This window comes from Gigantopelta aegis, chromosome 9, assembly GCF_016097555.1.
Source record: "Gigantopelta aegis isolate Gae_Host chromosome 9, Gae_host_genome, whole genome shotgun sequence".
NCBI lineage: Eukaryota > Metazoa > Mollusca > Gastropoda > Neomphalida > Peltospiridae > Gigantopelta > Gigantopelta aegis.
The window spans coordinates 68,509,191-68,531,569 of record NC_054707.1 but is presented as its reverse complement, the minus strand read 5'-3'; the positions used below and the strand labels follow the sequence as shown (position 1 = coordinate 68,531,569).

Below are 22,379 nucleotides of genomic sequence, written 5' to 3'. Positions count from 1 at the left end.
GGAGTCGTGATTCTGGTGAACAGCCATGGCGCTATGGATATCCCAAAGGGCAGAACTGTCCATTCGTAATGCCGACCCTGTAGCACAAACCGCAGGTAGTGATGGAAATCGGCATGCATTGGAACGTGCAGGTAGGCGTCCTTGAGATCTAGCGAGGCAAGCCAATCCCCCGGCCTGATCACGGCTACGACATCTCGCAACGTTAACATCTTGAAGGTCGGAGGAGTAGACAGGTAGTGGTCGTTGAAGACCGCCAAGTTGTGAATCATTCGCAGGTCCGGAGAATCTTTCTTTGGTACGAGAAAGATGTCTGAGTAAAAGCCGGGTGTTAAGTGTGCTTCCGAAATGCTGTGAACGGCTCCCTTCTCCACCAGCTTGTTGACGGACTCCTGTAAAACCTTGACTTGCGCGACGGAATGCCGCGGTTCTCGAGGTGAAGTGGTCAATGGAGGGATGGCAGACAATTGCAGACGATACCCTGTCTTCAAGATCGACGTGACAAACGGATCTTGGCAAAGTGTCTGCCAGTTTCGCCAATAACGGCGAAGTCGACTTCCGACCATGGATCTTCCGACCGGTGTGGTACACACCGGAAGCGTCAAAACCGAATCGTTGTTCTGGTTCAAAATCAGGGGCGGGCGTAGGTTGAAGCAATCTGAGCAGTCCACGATCTGTTGGCTGGCGTCAACGTCGACCAGGCTTCCACTGGGTCCGAGCTGGCGGACCGGATGGTCGTCTGACCGGAAACCATCGAGAAGGTTGACCTCGAAAGGAACCTTTCCAGTGCTTAGATGGTGGTTGTGGTGTGAATGTAGACTTTCGCTTCGTGGATTCCAACGTCGAAATAAGTTGCAACGCTTTGACAGTTGCTGTCGACTGTTGGTCCTTATCATTGGCCTTCACCACCTCAGAAACCTTGCCTGCAAACAGCTTCGTTGCGGACCACGGTTGAGCTAACAGCTCCTTCTTATGCTGGAAATCCAAAGTGGATTTTTTCAGATAAGCCTGGCGACGGTATTGCATCAACATCGAGGACATCGAAGTCACCGAAGACATCAGGAAAGCTAGCATCTGCGCCGATTGCTGAAACAGCGTGTAGCACCGTGCATCTTTTGCCTGGGTGGCCATCGCAGCAAGGAAAACGTCCAAGTAAGATAACACAAACAAGCAACGTCTCTGGGCAGTATCCATGGCTTGTACTTGTTTGTCCGTCAAATCCACGGTTGACGACTTCCTAAGACGGTGAACATCTTCATCCAAAGACGGAGCTCCATCTGTAAAGGGCATGTCAAACACCGGATACATACGGTGACCCCAAGACGGGAAGGCGACGAAAGACGCTGTGTCTTTAAAAGTGCGGTCTAAATCTGTCGCCACCTTGGATACGAGTGTACCGGCTGCCAAGGAACGGATCACCACATCTTCCGGAGGGACATCAGTCACTATCATCGGTGTCGGTCCCTTCTTGGACGGCGTTGGTGGATGTGGCAAGGACGGCAACATGTCATAGACGGCCGCCAAGCAATCCCTCATATTCATATGGTCAGGAGAGTCAGGCTCATCAATGATGGAAACCGCTGTAGGCGCTGCATCTCCAAAGTCTCGAAGCACTCGAGCACAGGCTAATCGATCCGCCGAAACAGAAGTCACTGGTGAACCGGACCGTGGACGGTCCCATTGAGAACCCTCTGAAGCCTCAATAGAAGGTCTGCACTGCCGATCCACGGAACCCGTAGGAAGCCGTACAGGTCGTGGGGAACGGCTACGGGCCCGGCTCCGGTCCCGGCTCCGCTGCACCGAAGATGACTTCCCCGCTGAAGATCGGTGATCCTTGGAGGCCGTGGAACGTCTAACTGATTGAGTCGGCTTGTCAGAGGGCTGCGTAAGAACCGCAGGCCTGTCATCTGAAGTCTTGCGTCCTGGAGCCGCACCCCCCGAAGAGGGGACTTGAACCGGACCTGACCCCAAACCTGCCGGTTCTGGTAAGGCCGCCATCGACGCCATGGTCTCTTTCAGCATAGTGGGTAGCATTGAACGTAATACATCTGCTACGGAGTCCACAATTGACGGCGAAGATTCCACTTTCTTGGCTCTCGCCGACACCACCTTCAAGTAAGCCGCGAACTCGACAGTAGACAGGCCCGAACACAGGTCGCATCTCGAAGAGAGGCTACAAGGAACACGGCAACCCGGACATAAATCATGAGGGTCGCCGCCTGCAGTGAACTTTTTACAGCGTAAACACGCTTGTACCTGTCGCTGAACATTAACATCCGACATGATAATAAGTTTTCAATCTGTGAAAGAGAAAGAAAAAGAATCCATGACACAAACACAAAGCCGGTCAACAAAGACGCCATTTTGCAAATGGCGTCCGACACGACAACCGGCAATATAACAACATTTCATGTAATTAACACTTGGCAAGTCAAACGAAATACGCGAAAAAAACATACGAAAGCTAACGAATTAAGGTGAAAAACATTCCACCCAACACAAAGCCAGTCAATACAGACTCCATTTTGCAAATGGCGTCCAACACGACAACCGGCAATATAACAACATTTCATGTAATTAAACGCTTGGAAAGTCAAGCGAAATACGCGAAAAGAAACATACGAAAGCTAACGAAAATTAAGGTGAAAAACATTTCACCCAAACACGAATACAAAACCAAAGGTCTTATAAAAAAGTTGACTCCAAACAGAGCCAAGCAAAAGGACGTCCAGACCCTTTAGCGAAGAGAAAAAGAAGGAAGTTACAGTCATGTGACCGGAACTAGAGAGCAGTATGCAGTAGAAGAATTTAGGCCATCCCATTGGCTGTTGGGATGTTCGGACCAGACCACTTGCGTGGGGGGGGGGGGGGGGGGAGGTGCACTTGTTTGAGGACAGGTAATGTCTATAGAAAACTATTTGTCATCAGTGTTAAAAATGACTGTATGACACATATTTGAAACTATTTAGTTTGTGCTAGGCCAATAAATAATCTTTTTGGAAATCATACATTTTCAAGAGAGCTATAAGCCCTTGCCTGCCTCATATACATATAAATACAAATATTAAAAATGATGTGCTTGGATCTTGACACTACCTCTCAAGAATAAAAATATTAAAAATGATGTGCTTGGATCTTGACACTACCTCTCAAGAAGACCTTTAGCCTTGACCCTCGTCGGCTGAGTCTGGACGACCGGCATGGAGCTCTGAGCGATGAACACCGGACTGCTGTCTGGTTGTACAGTCAGCGGGTCCATCATCTCAGGTTTTAGCGTGGGATAAAATATCTGCTGATTTGTGATCTCATCTTCTTCCTTAGCCATTTTCTCTTCCATGCGACAACAGCACAGATATAACTACAATGATCGAACAAACATCTATGAACAATCTAAAATACAGTTATAAAAAATAAAACACTTATAGAGATTATTATATGAGCTTGTGTATCATACTGATTTTACGAAATGAGTGTCAGAATTATTTTGTATTGCCCGAGCAAGAGTGAGGGCAATACATAAATCCTGACACGACTCGTAAAATCAGTATGACACACACGTGAGTGTGATAATTTCTTTATTATGCATATTATTGTTGTAATTTTTTTATGAATAACAAAGACCTTCTCAAAATGTTTGAACCACAACTAGAAGACGACGACGAAATGACGTCATATTTCACATGTACAGTCTGGGCTAGGACTGGGGAAGCAATGTCATGTTATGACGTTGCTTCCCAAAATTACGTCATTACATATTATGTGAGCTTCCTATGATTATTATTAACCTGATTATGTTGAACCATGTGGATAATAATACATTATATCATATTACATTAAGGCTACTACATGCCAAATCGTGCAATATCCAGGTACTCCAATATGTCACCTCTTGAATTTGGTTCCATATCTTCTAGAAGATACACAAATCTCAAACCTGCTACCCTAATTTTGGACTTGGCTTATCTCTATTTGTTACAAAAGTGATGAGCCTCCAATTTTGGATTATGAGAAACTTAATTACTTATTTATAGCTTGAATTGTTTACTGCATGTAGAATGTCATTACAATGTTTGTGATACTTAAAGACAAAAGCAAATTAAAAAGAACAGTATTATGGAATAACCTTCAAAAATATGGGAGTTACTCAGTTAGATAAAAAAGAAAAAAAAGAGGTTATTGAAATCAATACAGTATACCACTGGACAAAAGATGCATTTCAGCTTACACACAAGGTCAATAATTTTGTACCATATAGTTTGAGTCATACCAAAGTTCAAGCTGTTTATGAATTTGACATAAAAAGTTTAAACTATTTGTTAATGCATGAAAAACAAACACAAAAAAAAAATCTGCAAAGAAAAACATCATGAATCTGGTTTGATGTCATACTGCAAAAGATTTACATGCATTGATTTACTGTACAGAATTTGTGTATCAATAATGGTTTCTTCACACATTTTATAGATTTCTGAATAAAAATAATAACTGGCTAATACATAGAGGTTATTACCAGAGTGTTTTTCGGTATCGTCAATATCATATATTAGGAATAAAAATTGTATTATGCGAGCCTCTGGCGAGCATAATACAATTTTTATTCCTAATATATGATACTGACGATACCGAAATACATGAGGGTAATAATCTCTTTATCATATAAGCTCAAGCTTAATACATGTTTTTGTAAACTGTACACGCAACTTTAATTCCAGTCCGCCATTACTAGATATTCAAATGACGTAAGAATATGTGGCACGGTGTATTTTTTAATGGAAATGACGTCAAACTCGAATGAGGTCATTTAGGATGTCCTTACATCAAAATAAAGTTATGCCTAACGTTTTTTGTTTTCTGAATGCTGGACAGCTTTCAGTGTCAAATTGCCATTGAAATGTTTTTATTTGATGACTATGAATGCATATGTCAATCATGGAGTGCCACCCAAGTACGTTTGCTTAAATGTCAATAAACCTAGTGCCGAGACCTCGACTAATTTACATCTAATTTGCAAAGTTATCAAATTATTAAAGTATGTGATCTGAAAAATATCACATACTTTGATTGCACTGAAAATGTAAGATACTATATGATAAATTAGGATATCAGCTTTATTAACTTCACCACAGTGTTTTCTTTATTCTTACCGTCACAGGATAAAGCCAATAATCCTATGTCATTAACTCATTACTCTCAAATTAACATATGTATCACACAATATTAAATGTAGTCTTTGAACCATCTGGTTAATAATAAAAATCAATACAAATGAGCTAATCACAACTTACAATCAATATCAACAATAATAGAACAACTAGACAGATTGCTGCAGTCACATAGGGGAAAAACGGCTGTGTCCACAATGGAATAGTGTAGGTTTTTATGTAGATTCCATGCTGGAACAGAAAATATACATACTGTTAATATAATAGGTTCTGAATTAGTCCTGAATCATCTGCAGTAAGTCTTGTAAATTGTCAACAAGTTTAGCTGCACACACAAGACAGCATGCTTGCTTAGAGGAAGGAAATGGTTTATTTAACAATGCACTCAACACATTTTATTTACGGTTATATGGTGTCGGATATATGGTTACGGATCACACAGATATTGAGGGAGAAAACCTGCTGTTGCCACTTCATTGGCTACTCTTTCAATTAGCAGCAAGGGATCGTTTATATCCACCATCATACAGACAGGATAATAAATACCACAGCCTTTGATATACCAGTTGTGGTGCACTGGCTGGAGCGAGAAATAGCTCAATGAGCCCACAGATGGGGCATGCTTGTTTAGAGACATGGGTCTATTCTGAGCAGTGAGCTTCATTATATAATTATTATGTTAATCTGGGTCTGTTTCAATGCAGTCCCACAGATGACCACGAGGTGAGCTTAGGTGGAAGGTAACAAAATATAATTTACAGAATGATCAATACATCATTGAAACATAATCTGTTAAGAACTATGCACGTGAATTTAAAATCAAAATTCACTTTAAAGTGGCAAGAGAGCTATTTGTTATAGTCAACAATAGACAAAAATAGTATTTTTAATCAGTTATATATGGAAAAGGAAAATATGTATATTGGTGGCAATCTATAGTCCGTCCCATCCTCCTATAAAAATGTATTTTTTTGGGTAATTAATTTCAATTTTGTTTGACATAAGAAGAAAAGTAAAAGTGTTTTGGAAATAATCACACAAAAAAACTATTTTTGTGTCCAATTTAGAAAACAATTGACTCAGAAATAAATAACTTGTAGTAAATTCCATAGTATAAAAAAGGCGTCCTGTGGGACAGACTATAGATGTTTGTTTCTTTCTAGTCTCATCATTCTCAGAAATATATCTTTACAGACTATGTAGCTACAACTAGGAGCAGTAGACTTGGTGACACAATTTTACTTATGCCCCTACACTGCCCAAGCCCCCAAGACCTCTTAGCCCAATCACACTACTGTCATTTTATCAACAGTACAACTCTACCACTAACTCATTCATCTTTTTTTTATAATCTGATGATCCATATCCAAAAATAAAATAAAATAAATAAATGCAGCAGATGTATCTGGGGCCTAATTCACAAAGGTCTCTTAGGCTCTGCTAGACAACAAAGTAGCCTCTTTGCAAGTCTTTTAGCACTGCACTGCAAGATCGCAAAGTTACGAGAGTTTAGTGAATTAGGCCCATGTTTTCAAACATACGTACATCTACCATGATGTTTGTGACGTTAAGCTCTGGTGCCTGCAGCTGCACTGACTTGAGGAGTTGCGGTTGCAGTACATCCCGAGCTGGGATCAGGTCCGAAGCGTGGATGATGCTACCAGTCATTCCACTCTTCAGGAAGTACAAGCCAATCACATTACCAGCAAGCTGCAAAATAATGTACACACATATATTAGTATATCGCACACATATTAGTGTAATATTACATGTAGATATGGTATTACAATGAAACCTCTCAAAACCGGATCCTTTGTAAACCAGAATTCCCTCAACACCAGACGTTTTTTATGGTCGCTTTTTAAATATCTGTACATAAGAGAACATCTCTAAACCGAATACCTCTTAAAACTTTTTACTTAGTCCTGACAGTGTCTGGTTTAGAGGAGTTTCACTGTATATAGATATGATACAGATATATGAAGGAGGCAAGAGGCAAAATTCTCTTTTCATGAATATTTAACCCGACCTTTAGCTTATCACAATAACCCTTATTACAGTGGACTGGTCCGAACAAATCTTCAGTCACTGTTTTGAAAAATGCTCCATTAAACATAGCTCACACTGGAAATAATTGTGTTAGCCAATTGTCTAATTGTAAACAAACTTTTATTAGTTAAATACTGAATGTGGTAGTCACATTCTACATGTATTAAAATTAGCAGAACTTTGGCTAATTTGGCTAAGTACTGGTAGGTGAGCCCTGTTCAATCTACCTGCACCCATGAACAGCAGTAAGAAATCTTTTATATGTTATACACACATGTACGACCACATACATGTATATCACACATTTTAAAATGCCAGCTATAAAGCACTGGCTGTAAGGAGAAAATAACACAAGACACACAATCAATGATGTGTATTTTTCTGTTAAATATTCATTCATTCTGTTCACCAAGACGGGGTTCTGATCCACACAATCACATCCTGCACACCATGAAGATATAGAGGATAAGAAATGAGTTACCAGTTATTATCAAATGTATGTTCTGAGGGAAACATTTTCAGTTAAAATTATTTCACGAGGGACATAACTTTCATAATAACTGGTACAGTTTGTTATTCTATTTATTATCCCAGCTATTTTTTTCTCTAAAAGCCTTTATTTTCGACACACATGCATGTACATGACGTAGAAACGATGTCAACCCCTTTACACACTGTTCTGGTTATTGCAATAGCTTTGTATTTTAATCACCATCACAGATATGTTTCAAAAACAAAAGTTCTCTTTATTCTGCCACAAAATTAATTGCATTAAAATGACATTTTGTTATAAATTTAACCACAAAAACAGAGAGCCATAAACGCACTCTTTATGACGTCATTTTGTGTGTTTGCCAAATCATGATGACATCATTTTTTTTTATTTTTTTTTTTATTGTCCCAGATCACAAACATAGCAGTGTCAGGGATGAGAGCCCCAAATCACTGCTGTACATATAATAAATATATAACACATATATCCATACACAAACAGATACGTACACACGTACCCGGATGTCCTCTGATACATACACATATGTACATACATAGATTCACACATACATACACATACATATATGCAAAAAGGCATCAATGTAAGTGAGTACAAGAGTAGTAAATATACATACATGTAACTGGTTTAATCTGGGATATTATAAAGAGAAGAGAAAGGATAAAAAAGAGGAGAAAGAAGTAGAAGACGAGATAAGGTTATACGTGAGGTGTATGTTTATTTTTGCTTGTTTTCCGCTATCTCCAAACAAGCCATAGACAAGAACAAATTTAAGTTAATATCATATATTTCATTTAATCGTTATCCTTAAATAAATTGGCCCATTGAGCCCATGGTTTATTAAACATTTCGTATTTGCAATTTTGATATAAAATATATCTTTCTATTTCAAACTTTTGCTTCAACAGATTTTTAACAACTTTGATTTCTAAATATTTTTTTTGTATCTTAGTTCCATAAACATAATATTTTATGTTAATAATTAACCAGTTAAGGAAGTTAGATTTTTTGTTATTAATAATACCAAAGATAACATTATAAATATTGAAATTAATTATAATACCAGTCTGAGTCAATATCCAGTGTTGAACTGCAACCCATAAGTTGTGAACTTTATTGCATTCGAAAAGTAGATGTGGTGTGGTTTCTGGATGGTTGTTACAAAAGCTACACATGTTTGATTCAACATAGTGAATAATATATAAGAAAGTGTTCGTAGCTAAGATTCGGTGAACTAGTCTATATTGAAACCATATTAATGTTGAATCCTGAGTGCTCTGAAAAGGAAGTACATAATATTCTGCCCATTCACTTGATGAAAAGATAAAACCTTGATTTGTGTATTTAGCTTGCGATTTTGGAGTTATGGATTTAGAGTTTAATAAGTTGTACATATCCTTACATCCTCTTTGTCTTTTTAATAAAAGATTACGTTTAAATGGAAGAATTGGGTTATTAACCATTTTAAATTTATCATTCAAATCATCTAAACTATATATGTATGTTTTTACTGCATATCCTTACATCCTCTTTGTCTTTTTAATAAAAGATTAAGTTTAAATGGAAGAACTGGGTTATTAACCATTTTAAATTTATCTTTCAAATCATCTAAACTATATATGTACGTTTTTACTGCATTTGTTAACGAAGCATAGCTAATGAAATTGGTGGATATATTGTAAAACATTTTATGAACTGATCATATTTTAAAATATCACCTTTTTCGTCAATAAGGTCGTTTATAAAAACAATTCCTTTTTCAAAATAATTTTTATATAGAAATGGCTTACAATCAATGAGTATTCTATCATTCAGCCAAATATTAATACATAAAATATCATCTACGGTTTGAGGATTAAGTTCTTTCTGTTTTTAGCCAGCTAAGTAGGGTATCTCTCCAAAATCTATTTGCAATATTTTTATAATTTTTTTGTTAAATAATAGTCTCCGTATTTTAATATCTCCTTTGTTGTTATACCAGTAACCAAATTAAATAGGTTTACCCATTGTGAATTACTTATAAATAATCTTTGTAGCCATGAGCATTTCAAGGCAGTCATAAAATTGTTTAAGTTTATAATTTTAAGACCTCCAGCTTTATAGTTTTGAGTTATTAAATCACGTTTTAATTTTTCAGGCTTATTCTGCCATATAAATTTTAAAAATAATGTATTTAAGTTTTATAAGATCGTTTCTCCAGGATTAGGTAATGATATTAAAAGATGTGTTATTTTAGGTATTATTAAAGTTTTAAGAACAACTATTTTTCCTAAAACTGTTAGTTTTCTAATAGACCACAATTTCATGAAGTTTTGCATTTCTTTTATTTTAGATTCATAATTAACTGCAGTAATATTTTCCAAATTTACTGAAAAATTAATACCAAGTAAATTGAATTGTGTTGCGCCCCAGTCCAATTTCCATCTTGTATAGTGGTAAATGATGACATCATATTTAATATTAACAAGGCCATTGGTTTGTAAGTGTCAAATTGTCCAATAGTATTGTACGTTACACCAATGCAGAATATTTTTCACTGAGAAACTATGGAAAATATTTTCCCTGTTATGAGTGACCACTGGTGTAATAAAACATGTTATTACAATCTCACATGATAAAGGTGTGTATAGATGTATGCTTAGATCCAAGAAAAAAAGTAAACTCTCAAGGGAATATATATATTGTTTTAATGTACCGGGGTATTTTATACAAAATTATTTGGAGGTAAAATCTAGTTTCAGTCACTACAAACATTAAGACAAAACACTTTCAAAATATTAAAACACACAGATATTCTAAGCACTTTCAAAATATCAAAACACACAAAGATATTCCAAATAAGAAATGTAATTCATATGTATTACTAATTGTTAAAAAGGCTCCAATAGCTGAAAATGTGTTAAAATGGCAGCAAGACTCCAGACATTTTGTTTAAGAAAATCTTATATAGAACCATCACTTAATAAACATGAAAGATGTTAATTTTAAAACTCACACTTATTTTGTCAACTCTGATGTTCCTCACTGGCCACTTCAGGACATATGCAAAGGCATTTCTTAACTCACTCACTACATCATCTATCGAGCGGTTTGGAGCCTTCATGGAAATTCCTAGAGTCTGAAATGAAAATGTTTTATATAAGATACAGTTCATAAATAATGTTTTAATCACATATTTAATTAACCTCCATTAAAAAAAAACTTCATTTCCATGACTGAGTTGAAGAAAGTTAATATAATTTTTATGTAAAACTAATATCTTTCAGTTTAACTTCAAAAACATAAAAGTAAACTACATAAATGTTATATACATACATTTATCCTATAACTTACCCATGATATCCATGTCATAAATCCATGTGATAATGTACTTTATTAACCCGGTTAATAATGGTATGCAAATTTGCAAGGTCTCTAGGTAATGTGTTGCTGTGGATGGGTCATTTGCTTACAAGCCAACAAGACCTGTGTACCTGAGCGTAACGTTTTCAAAGATTTGTTTAAAATGTGTGATGTCAAACTAATCTGTGTTAATCGTGATGACGTCATATTATCAATGGCGACAACTTTAGTACTTTGATTTACTAAAGAATTAATTAAAATGTTATTTTTGAAGTGTTATAGGATAAATAGAATTACCAATTAACATAGACTCGGTTGATATTTTCCATATTGAAAAATACTCGTGACGAATTCTCTATGTACAATGTATGTATACCTAATTGTGTCGAGCAAGGTAACTTCTAGTGACTACAATTTGTGAATGCCTGTGGGTCCTTTGAATATGAAACCAGTCGATAATTTGATATAGAAATAGATTAACGATGTGCCACCCAGACACTTTCATGTTTGTACACATTACATTAGTTATGGTGTCGTAATGGAAAATGTTGACCATATCTCTGAATTAAGACATGTCAAAGTCAGTGCTACATTATTGTATCTAACATTACTTAATAAAATATAAATATGTGTAAATTTATTTAATTTAAAGATACACATGTGTTTATAGATATAATAAAAGATAAAAGAGTGATTTCTGCATTTAGATTTCTTTTGGTATTTTGATTTCAAACCTGAGAATAAAAGCCTAAAATACCGGTACTGATTGTGGTATGGTGTTGAACATACGAGTCTACATGCAGCAACACACATGCGACTGTGTTAACACAAGTTTTCCGATATGTGCATCAGTATACTGTAGTCAGGTGTGCTAAATAAATACTTAAAAGACCTACATGTAGCTATACTTTATGTATAATATAGATCACCTTAATGGTGACCTAATTAAAACACATTAACTACTTATCGTAATTGGTTTCTAGATGCGGTACTCCTGTTATCACTAAAGCTCAATTATCATAAAAGTAGTTAATATTGGTACTGGTTGATTTGCACGTGTACCTACTTTTCTTTTGCTTCATACTAATTGATCCAACAGACCACTTAACATACACTGTGTGTACACATAACTCCAGTATAACAAAATAGTTCTTAGATCAAAAGTGAACAAGATTCAACTATATATATGGACGAGACATTACAAAATTTGCTAACCGGCCTCGGTCGTGTCATGGTTAAGCCATCGAACATAAGGCTGGTAGGTACTGGGTTCATTGCCCGATACCGGCTCCTTCCCAGTGCAAGTTTTAACAACTCAGTGGGTAGATGTAAGACCACTACACCCTCTTCTCTCTCACTAACCAACTAACAACTAACCCACCGTCCTGGACAGACAGCCCTATAGCTGAGGTGTGTGTGCCCAGGAGAGCATGCTTGAACCTTAATTGGATATAATCACAAAAATAAGTTGAAGTGAATGAAAATGTTTGCTTCAGACAATCCATTTCAAGAAACTAGGGCAGGAGGTACATGAATTGTCAACTACATAGAATAAACAGTTTTGTAGACATCTGTAATCACCCACAAAATATTTTTGAATGTACATTGATAGCAATTAAATTATCATACTTTCAACAACAATTTTTTTTTATTAGGAGCGGGGTTTAGCTCAGTCAGTTGAATGCTCGCTTGAGGTGCTTGTGTGGCAGGATCGAACCACCTTGGTGGATCCATTCAACTGATTGGGTTTTTTCTCATTTCTGTGCTTTCCAGTCTGTGGGAAAGTGCATATAAAAAATCCCTTGCTGCATTAGAAAAAATGTAGCGGGTTTCCTCTGATGACTACGAGTCAGAATTATCAAATGTTTGACATCCAATAACCGATGATTAATTAATCAATGTGCTCCAGTTAAACAAAACAAACTTCTTCTTCAAAACATTAATTTTTGCTTTGTAAACAAATTATTTTCTTGTGGAATATCACCAATATTTATGAAATATTTTGTACCAGTTGGTAAAACATTTCATTTGATAATCACAGTGTTTGTTGGGTGGGTTTTTTGTTTGTTTGTTGTTGTTTTGGGGGTTGTTTTTTGTTTGTTGGGGGGGGGGGGGGGGTTACTTAATAGAACTAAAGCATGTTTTTTTTTACTATAGCATTTAATTTTTAAATCATCACATTTTTAAAAAATATAAAATAGGTTGTACCAGTTGGTAAATCACTCAATTTGATTACAGATTATTTTACTAGTAAATTATTTAATTTGAATAAAGGTATTTTTACTGCTAAATTATTTAATTTGAATTATCATCCAGTTTTATTAAGCAATATTTTGTAACACTTCATAAATCAATTACCTACCTGGATTACCGTACAAAATATATATTTTCTACTGGTAAGTACTGTACATGCATATATATGTATATCACTGAATTTGATTACAAGCTACTTTCTGTTAAATAATTCAATATATTTGGTACTAGCTAAGCTGGTAAACCGCTAAATATTCATAATTACAAATTATTTTCTATTAGTTAATTACAAACATTTTTAACTGCTGGAGATTCCTTTCACTACAACACAAAAATCAATAACTAATTTTGCAGCCAAAACTTTACTATGTTATTGTTGGAAACAGACTGAGACAGAATGGGTTTATAATTTCACACACCACATACAGGTACATGTAGTTACAAGATTCTATCAGGCTGTTTGCAAGAAACTAATTTGAGGGAACGTAATAAAAACCAAACAGACCATAAGTGCCAATACCAGGCGGTTAAGGATTTGAAATGTTTTGAGATTGGACTGCATTTCATGCAATTTGACAAATTTTAAGCAGCAGTTATCTTACTGTCATCTATTGAATGATTGTAAAATATACTATTAATTTTTAAGATTTTAGGGGACATAATTTTACCTCTTTATTCTCTGGTAGAAACTGTCTACACAAAACGTATGTGCAAACTTGCAAATTATTGTACATAAAATTGGGTTTAGTACAGCAAATCACAAAATTTCAGTTGTAATATTTAATTCATGTTAAAATTTGTCACATTCAACTTTAATTTATATTAGCAAATATAACCAAAAAGGTTTATTAAAAAATTACATAAACACAACTCTTTAAAAAGCCTTTAGTTTATTTGGATAACTAAAATTTGAATTTGACTACAAATTTTTTAATGAAATTAAAAAAATTGTTAATGATGTTTGCTATCCATTAAAACCTGATTATGTATTACAGTGTATATCAATATTAAATTATTTCATGAAAATTAATCATATGGTTTTCTTGAGAAAATGTCAGACTGGTAAACACTGTGATATATGTTATGTTGTGAGAAGGACATATAATACAGACAGGATTAAGGATGCATGAAGGATTGACACGGATACACTCACAGACTGATAACAAAGTCTGTAATCCTCTTGTCACCGTCTGTTCAACAGAAGTGCGCAGAGTTAAAAACATAATGTCAACAAGTGCTCAAAGCAAACCAAGCCGATAAAGTACAAAGCTGATACTAGTATAATGTCAACAGCAGACATTTCCCGATACACAACACAAGAAATTGGTGAAAACAAAAATATGTCTGGAAAGAGCAACTACATGAAAGCTTTACAATATTTCATATATATATTTTAAAAAAAAACATTGTACAGTGTATATTACTAGATCTTTTTAAGACTATTAAGCAGGTTTCTTAAGACAGATGCCTGCTTAATATAGGTGACTATTTTTGTGCATGTTTATCTACAAGTATAATAATAAAATTATACAATATTGATTACCATCCCTCTCTCCCTCCAATCTACCACACTAATGGTGGTTTGAGTTAAGCAAAACCATTATATTTTTTAAGGATGTGCCTGTGCACCCACGCAGCCAGCTGATTAGACTAATTGGAGGAGTCGTCGTAGTCAGCCTGCAGCTGAAATCTATGTCGCGTGTTTCACGTCATCAGTGCTTGCTTCGTGTCTGACATTGTCTCAACCCATTCACGAGACCAAGCCCACGGCAAAGGTGCTTCACGAAAACAAATGACGTACATGTATGCACGACATCGGTCTTGCTGATCATACAGGCTGGCTGTAGCCAGTTTATATACTTATCAAAGCTATTAATGTTTAGTGCGGCGGCAGTAACATTATCATGTTCTCATGTTAATCAATATGTACATTAGGTTGAAATCATCATCATCATCATCATCACCACTAACCAGAGCTTATTACTGTAAGAAACATTCCATCCCTTGTCGGATGCATACACAAGGTCATATCTTAAAAAAAATAAAAATAATAAACACCTGTTTGCTCTAACATAACACATAATTTGCTGGTTTGGTTTAGTATACTAGTATATTTCTCAAACAGGCCTTGTGTTTTAAGGCAGACAATTGTCCGCGTCTGCTACAGCCCACATAAAGTGCCCACCAGGTGGGCTACAAACTTCCTGCCTGTTCCAAAACAACGTTTTAAATTTGCCTACTTAGCTACATGAGAAGACAGCACTTTCATGACTTCACCAGTGTTATACATGTAGTTAGACATTCTGTAAACATTATATTCATGTGCTCTCAAACTTATTTCAACTGTTACAAAGTTTTCATTTCTTGTATTTTTTCCAACAACATTTTATTGTAATAAAATATTATAAGCATTACATGTATATCATGTAGTGAAAATCTTTTTAAAGGCTAAGCTTGTTGACCAATCTCAACTGTTAAATATTAACCAAAATACATATTTGTCAAATCACAATGTTAAAATCAAAGTATTTAGGGCTTTTTTAAAAATCCTTAACCTACCTAAAAGTTAACAAGAGCACTGTAGTATTTTATAAAATTAACGTTCTCTATTTATCCATCCTGAACTTACTTATTTTAAATTTATACTCAAGATAAAAGATCTAAGTGTAATTTCAACATGCAGAAGAAGTTATAGCATAAAATAAGAAATATCAAATGAACAGGTTTTAAAATACAGAAACAACCACTAAAATTAGCAATGCCGTGGAAAGTACTGTGTAATTTTTAATTCCCAACAGCACTTTTTTGCTTTGGATTCTTTTATTACATTTTTTTTTCCCCATGGCAGGCAAGATTTTTGTATTTTTGTTTGTTTTTGTTTTTTGTGGGGTTGCCGTGGAAATTTTCTTAATTGCAGGTTGCAGAAAACTGAGTCAACATACTTCTAAGGAGGCCCACCAAAAATAAATTGTCCTGTCAGCTAAAAAGCTGATTTAGGTGGGCTGTTTTTAACCCACCTGCATATTTTAAATCACAAGGCCTGGTTATATAAATCAAGGGATGGTCTGGTTAGGGTGATCACAGCAGCCACATTGCGGCTACAAGTATGATAAAAGTAGCTACACTGTGGCTATGAGGGTTACGGCTGTAGCTAGTTGATTAGAAATTTTTGCATAATTAATGCAATAATATCAAAATTATAATGTGCTGCCATTCGGTATAAGCAGTGGGGTTTTTTTTACGATCTATGAGTATACAAGAGTAGGCCTACTGGTAAAGTACATGATATGCCCATCAAAAGTAAGTCGCTGTGACCTAGTTATGGTACGGAACACACCACCATCCAAAGTTGTACCTGCATGCAAGGTTTGATGATCCTTTATGAAATGAAATGATAAGGAATATACGGCCTGGACAGGAATTTCCTTTAATATGCAGTAATGTGTGAAAAGTACCTAGTTATGGTATGCAACATACTGCCATCCTAAGTTGCACTTGCATGTTAGGTTTGATGATCCTATATAATTGATATAAAAAGATACATGTATGTTCCGGAAACAAAATGGAGATAGGGACATACAGACAATGCAATACCATAATACAACTCGTCAAAGACATGCATATATAAAAATGTAAATCACATAGAAAATCAATGTCACTTAACCTTCAAAACAGCAGCCTGTTATGTTGCAATGCGGAAATACCATTCAAATTCAAACTGACAATAATATCACATGTTAATCTGTCAGTCAGCCTATTATGGATTTTTTAATAATATAATATTACTTCTTTTCTACTTCTGAATGAAATTATTTGGTTTTAATTTCTATGGGCATATACATGTAACTTAAAGGATTATCTTTAAATTTTCCACAAAAAAATTAATACATAACTTTGAGACTTGCTCTTCACCCTCAAAATAAAGTACACATTTGTTTTGTCAAATACAGAGTTTTTTGCTTGAAATATTATTCTATATGTGCATCTGTGTGTGTAATCCCATCTCCCAATGTTTACTGAAGCTCAGCTGTTGTGAAAAGGCTTTTTTATGCCATCACATACAATGTATAGAAATACCATACAATCTGAATATTCATAATCGTCATATAAAGCCCAGATAACGCAGTGAACATAGTTTTCCCCTTTTTTTCCCCTAGGAATATTACTGTTAAATAGATTAATGCATATTATTGCACCATGATCTGACCTACTGCATACATGTAAACATTTTGACATTTTCTTTGCATGCCTACATGTACAGGGAAAGGTTAAGCATTAATCACCTTTGATCGCCTGTACTATTTCAAAAGCAGGGCATAACATTTGAATTTTTCAGACAACCGATACGTTGTTCATGTTGTTTTAGTGTTTACACGAACCATTTGCTTCAGTAGTTCAGATAAAAATGAAAAGGTTAATGGCCAACGATAATTAATCAAACGAGAATCTAAGATGAGTGGTTTTCGTAGCTTTTCTCCATCAAATTTCCTATCATAAATACGAAAATACATGTATACTGTTTGTGTACTAGGACCAACTTAAAAGCTGCCAGGCAAAAATAAAAATTAAGTTTGTTTGTCCTAACCGACCAACCCACGAAAATCGATCCTGTGTCAAAATCATTTTTGACCTCTTTTGGGGAAGATTTTTTTTTAATTTTAAAAAAATATTTAACCAATTTCAATTTAGGCTTAAACTAGTATAATATTGATCAGTAGATGATATTTGTCAAACATTTTAAAATCTCTATATAATTTAACTAAAATTTATTAAGGTCAGTTTCGATTCATTGGAAATTAGAAATTCTGTAAAATGCTATTCATATTAACAAGAACATGATTTTCTCACAACGGTGACATGTGATCTAACACACTGCGGTGCATGTTCATAATACATGGCACATGCTCTTGTGACAGGCAAAATGGGTTTTAAACTAAATCAATCAGTCACAAAGTTAATATTAGCAGTGGTTTTGTCCTACACTAGGTACAGTTGCTAGAATTTGTTATTAATAGACCTGATTCAGTCAGAAAGAAGCTATACAAGTGTTGAAGTCTGCAAAGAATTCATAATCAGCCGACTTATTACTTGGATAACAATTGTCGTTTATAAATACATTGTATTGATATGCTTTAGAAAACCGAATGCTTATGTTCACTAAAACAGGTTCACCCTTGATACATCTAGGTCAGGGATTTCCCACTGTACAGAGTTTTCAAAAAACATTGAGATATTGGCCAACAACACACGTTTGTTTGGATTTTCTGACAAGCGATTACAGCCTTTGCAAGAACGATCTGTCATTTATGTTGATATTGGTTTTGCATAACAGACGAGCGACAAAACCGTGCGTGCCAAATTTTATGCACTGCAAACATCAGTAAATTTATTCATGAAATTGTATCTGTTTAGTTGTCACTATATGTACATGTACATATTTGATTAATTATTTACTAATACCCTCACTACATTTTGAAATGATTATGAATGGAAATATACATGATATTACCTACAAGACTTCATTAAAAATACATGTCGCCACTGTAGCTCATTCAGCACTGGTCTGCATGAACAGGAAATATTCAAATGAGTCCACTAAGTAGTATCGATCTGGTAATCCATGATACCTCATGTGGAAACCTCATCACTGCATGAGGTACATCTTACTTCACTCAGAAGACGACTGGCATATTCATACATAGGTCTGATATTAAATGTCACTATTTTAATATTCATTTGCGCAACACCAACAATGCTTTTCCAACATCATTCTCATTGTGCAAGTACCACATCATAAATACATCTACCCTGTACATGTATATTTTATGACCGGTGCATTATTGCAACAGAAATAGCTGTCAATAGCTTCATCACCTGTTTGGTTTTGTTTACAAATTGCACAAATATTACACAAATACAGCTTTTGCATGTAGGTCAGTATAAATTATAATATAATAACTGGTATACGTAATACATTCACACGTCATGTTACTTCAAATATTAGATATTCAGACAAAACAAACACATTTGTCTCTAGGGAATCCATGCCTCGGAGGATTCTATCCCAGAATGTTAACTTGTACATACATGCAACCAATTAGTGCACCACATTGTAGGTATAAGCTACATGCACAATAGTGATATACACATTCATGAGCTCACAGAAAGGTTTTAGTAGATTTAAAAAAAAAAAAAAAAAAAAAACAATTTCATAAACAAGCCTCGGTGATACAGTGGTTAAGCCATCAGACTTAAGGTTGGTACATAGATCTCAGTACTGGCTCCCATATCGAGTGAGTTCCTACAGCTCAATAGGATTGTGAAATGCAACTAAACATCAGACCTGTCAACCCTCCCGGATTCTGCGGCAGACTCCCGGTATTTGATCAAGTCTCCCGCGGGAAAAACGTTTCTCCTGGGAAATCATTATTTTCTAAGCATACAAAAAATTCAAGCTACCGTGGCTGTGTATTGACATTCAGTGTTGCCATATGTAAAACTATCCAATTTAGTCCTAATAATACCTCTGACTCGTAAAATGTCTTCCCACTGGATTACATAACAAAAGTTCTATGGCTGGAAGTGCCAGAGTAGACAGCGAACGCATGCATCAATACACACGATGTCAAAAATCACGTGTCAAAGAAAGACGACAGAAAGACCAATTAGCTGTATAAACAATACTTGTATCAATTAGATTTGTAGGTTTGTGCAGTAAAATGTTAGTAACAAGAGTATACTTCAAGGGATTATTTTCCTACGATTAATAGATCTTGTGTTTGACATAACGTTACTCACGGAAATAGGTAAAATTCCGGTATATTTTACACGGTGTCAGTAATGAGCTTTTACGTATGATTAGTAGAAATACAATGTTTATTGCATGGTTATGGTGATTTTAAATAAGTACCACACCACTGTACCTTATTGTAGTAAAAACTGAATATTAATTTATAAGATTTAGGCCTATATAAATTTGTCTTGGGTCTACTTTTCACGAAACACAAATAAGTGTAATACCGTAAATGTACTAATTAATGTTTAAATTTGTTAGTGTTAAGATTTTTGGATAAAAGAGTTATTTTTAAAAATATGTATTAAATTATAATAATATTTTAAAATAATTAAAACAAAATTTAATATATATACTCTTCAAAAAAAGAAACGCAAAAGGGTACAAATGGGTTATAACTCCGATTTTATGTTTCCTACCGGTTCATGCTTTGTGAATATAAGGTCATTGCATGTCCCAAACACATTCCCACGGTTACATTCGATAAAACGCAGCTACTGTACAATAAAGTTCCAAAATGTGAATATTCGTAAAAATGCAGCCACGTGCAAACCATGTCACCACTGCACGTGCGTTGTCTGCACGTGCAACATGAACACCGACAGTATAAAAGTGCAGGGTGTTCGCTTGCCTGGCCTCTGTATCTGGCCGACAGTTGACAATCCAGGACATGCCACGTCTCAGTGAACCGCAGAGAAACAATGCCATCGGCCGACTAGACGCAGGCGAATCCAGAACGGCCGTTGCCAGGGCATTCCATGTGTCCCCAAGCACCATCTCCAGACTGTGGGACCGTTACCAGCAACATGAATCAACACGTGACCTCCCTAGATCCGGTCGACCACGGGTCACTACCCCCGGGCAGGACCGCTACATCCGGGTACGCCACCTTCGGGAACGATTGACTACTGCCACCTCCACAGCCGCAGCAATACCAGGTTTGCGCAGGATATCCGACCAGACCGTACGGAACCGCCTACGTGAGGTAGGAATTCGTGCCAGACGTCCAGTTCGAGGTGTCATCTTAACACCACAACACCGTCGACTCCGACTGCAGTGGTGCCAGATTCATCGACAATGGCCTCAACTGCGATGGAGACAGGTGTGGTTCAGTGACGAGTCCTGATTTCTGCTCCGACGTCATGATGGAAGATGTCGCGTGTATAGGCGTCGTGGTGAACATTATGCGGCAAACTGCGTGCAGGAAGTGGACAGATTCGGCGGGGGTAGTGTCATGGTGTGGGCAGCCATCTCACACACTGGCAGAACTGACCTGGTCCACGTGCAGGGCAACCTGAATGCACAGGGCTACATTGACCAGATCCTCCGGCCACACATCGTTCCAGTTATGGCCAACGCCAACGCAGTGTTCCAACATGACAACGCCAGGCCTCACACAGCACGTCTCACAACGGCTTTCCTACAGAACAACAACATTAATGTCCTTCCTTGGCCATTTGTATCACCGGATTTGAACCCAATTGAGCATCTATGGGACGAGTTGGACCGACGCCTCCGACAGCGACAACCACAGCCCCAGACCCTGCCCGAGCTGGCAGCAGCCTTGCAGGCCGAGTGGGCCACCATCCCCCGGGACGTCATCCGTACTCTGGTTGCTTCAATGGGCAGGCGGTGCCAGGCAGTTGTCAACACACGCGGAGGCCACACCCGGTATTGACTCCAGATGACTTTGACCTTGGTGGTGTGTCCTATCACTTACTCACAATGGACTAGAGTGAATTGTGAACAATCCTGCAACATTTGGTAATTATCGGACTCGCCATTCAATAATTAAATCAATTCTCCAAATGTTACGACAATGTGGTTTTGCGTTTCTTCTTTTGAAGAGTATATATATAATTTTTTATTTTTTTATTATTATTATTTTTTTAATGCCAATAACTAAGGTTGACAAGTATACATGACATTATGTAGTGTTCATATAACTTATTGTAATACTTTTTAAAAAGTTGTGTTAAATTGTGTGCAGTTAAAAAATCAGTTTTTTGACAAAATCTCCTGCTTTTTCAACACACACCTCCTGCTTTCTCTTGACTAAAGGTTGACAGGTCTGCTAAACATACTGATCTCTCATTAACCACTAACAATTAAAAATTACATCAGAAATTTTATGATATGAAAGATGACATCAAAACAAATTTCAGTTGTACCAAACATATATTTAAATACAAATTTGTACAAACCTATAAAAAAAAAGAAAAAAAAAAGAAGTTTTTTCAAAGTAAAAATGAAAAAAAGGTTTGTTTAACAA

General features: G+C 36.1%; 1 protein-coding gene across 1 annotated transcript in view; it reads right to left on the bottom strand.

Annotated features, from left to right (window-relative positions):
- LOC121382240 (tyrosine-protein phosphatase non-receptor type 7-like) overlaps positions 1-22,379 on the bottom strand; it is a 64,312-nt gene that overhangs the window by 22,296 nt on the left and 19,637 nt on the right. Inside the window, exons 3-6 of the mRNA XM_041511766.1 lie at positions 10,715-10,837; positions 6,705-6,869; positions 5,283-5,390; positions 3,144-3,355 (exon numbers count right to left, since the gene is read on the bottom strand). Coding sequence (XP_041367700.1) covers positions 3,144-3,355; positions 5,283-5,390; positions 6,705-6,869; positions 10,715-10,837 — 608 coding nt within the window. The remainder of the gene's footprint in view (positions 1-3,143; positions 3,356-5,282; positions 5,391-6,704; positions 6,870-10,714; positions 10,838-22,379) is intronic.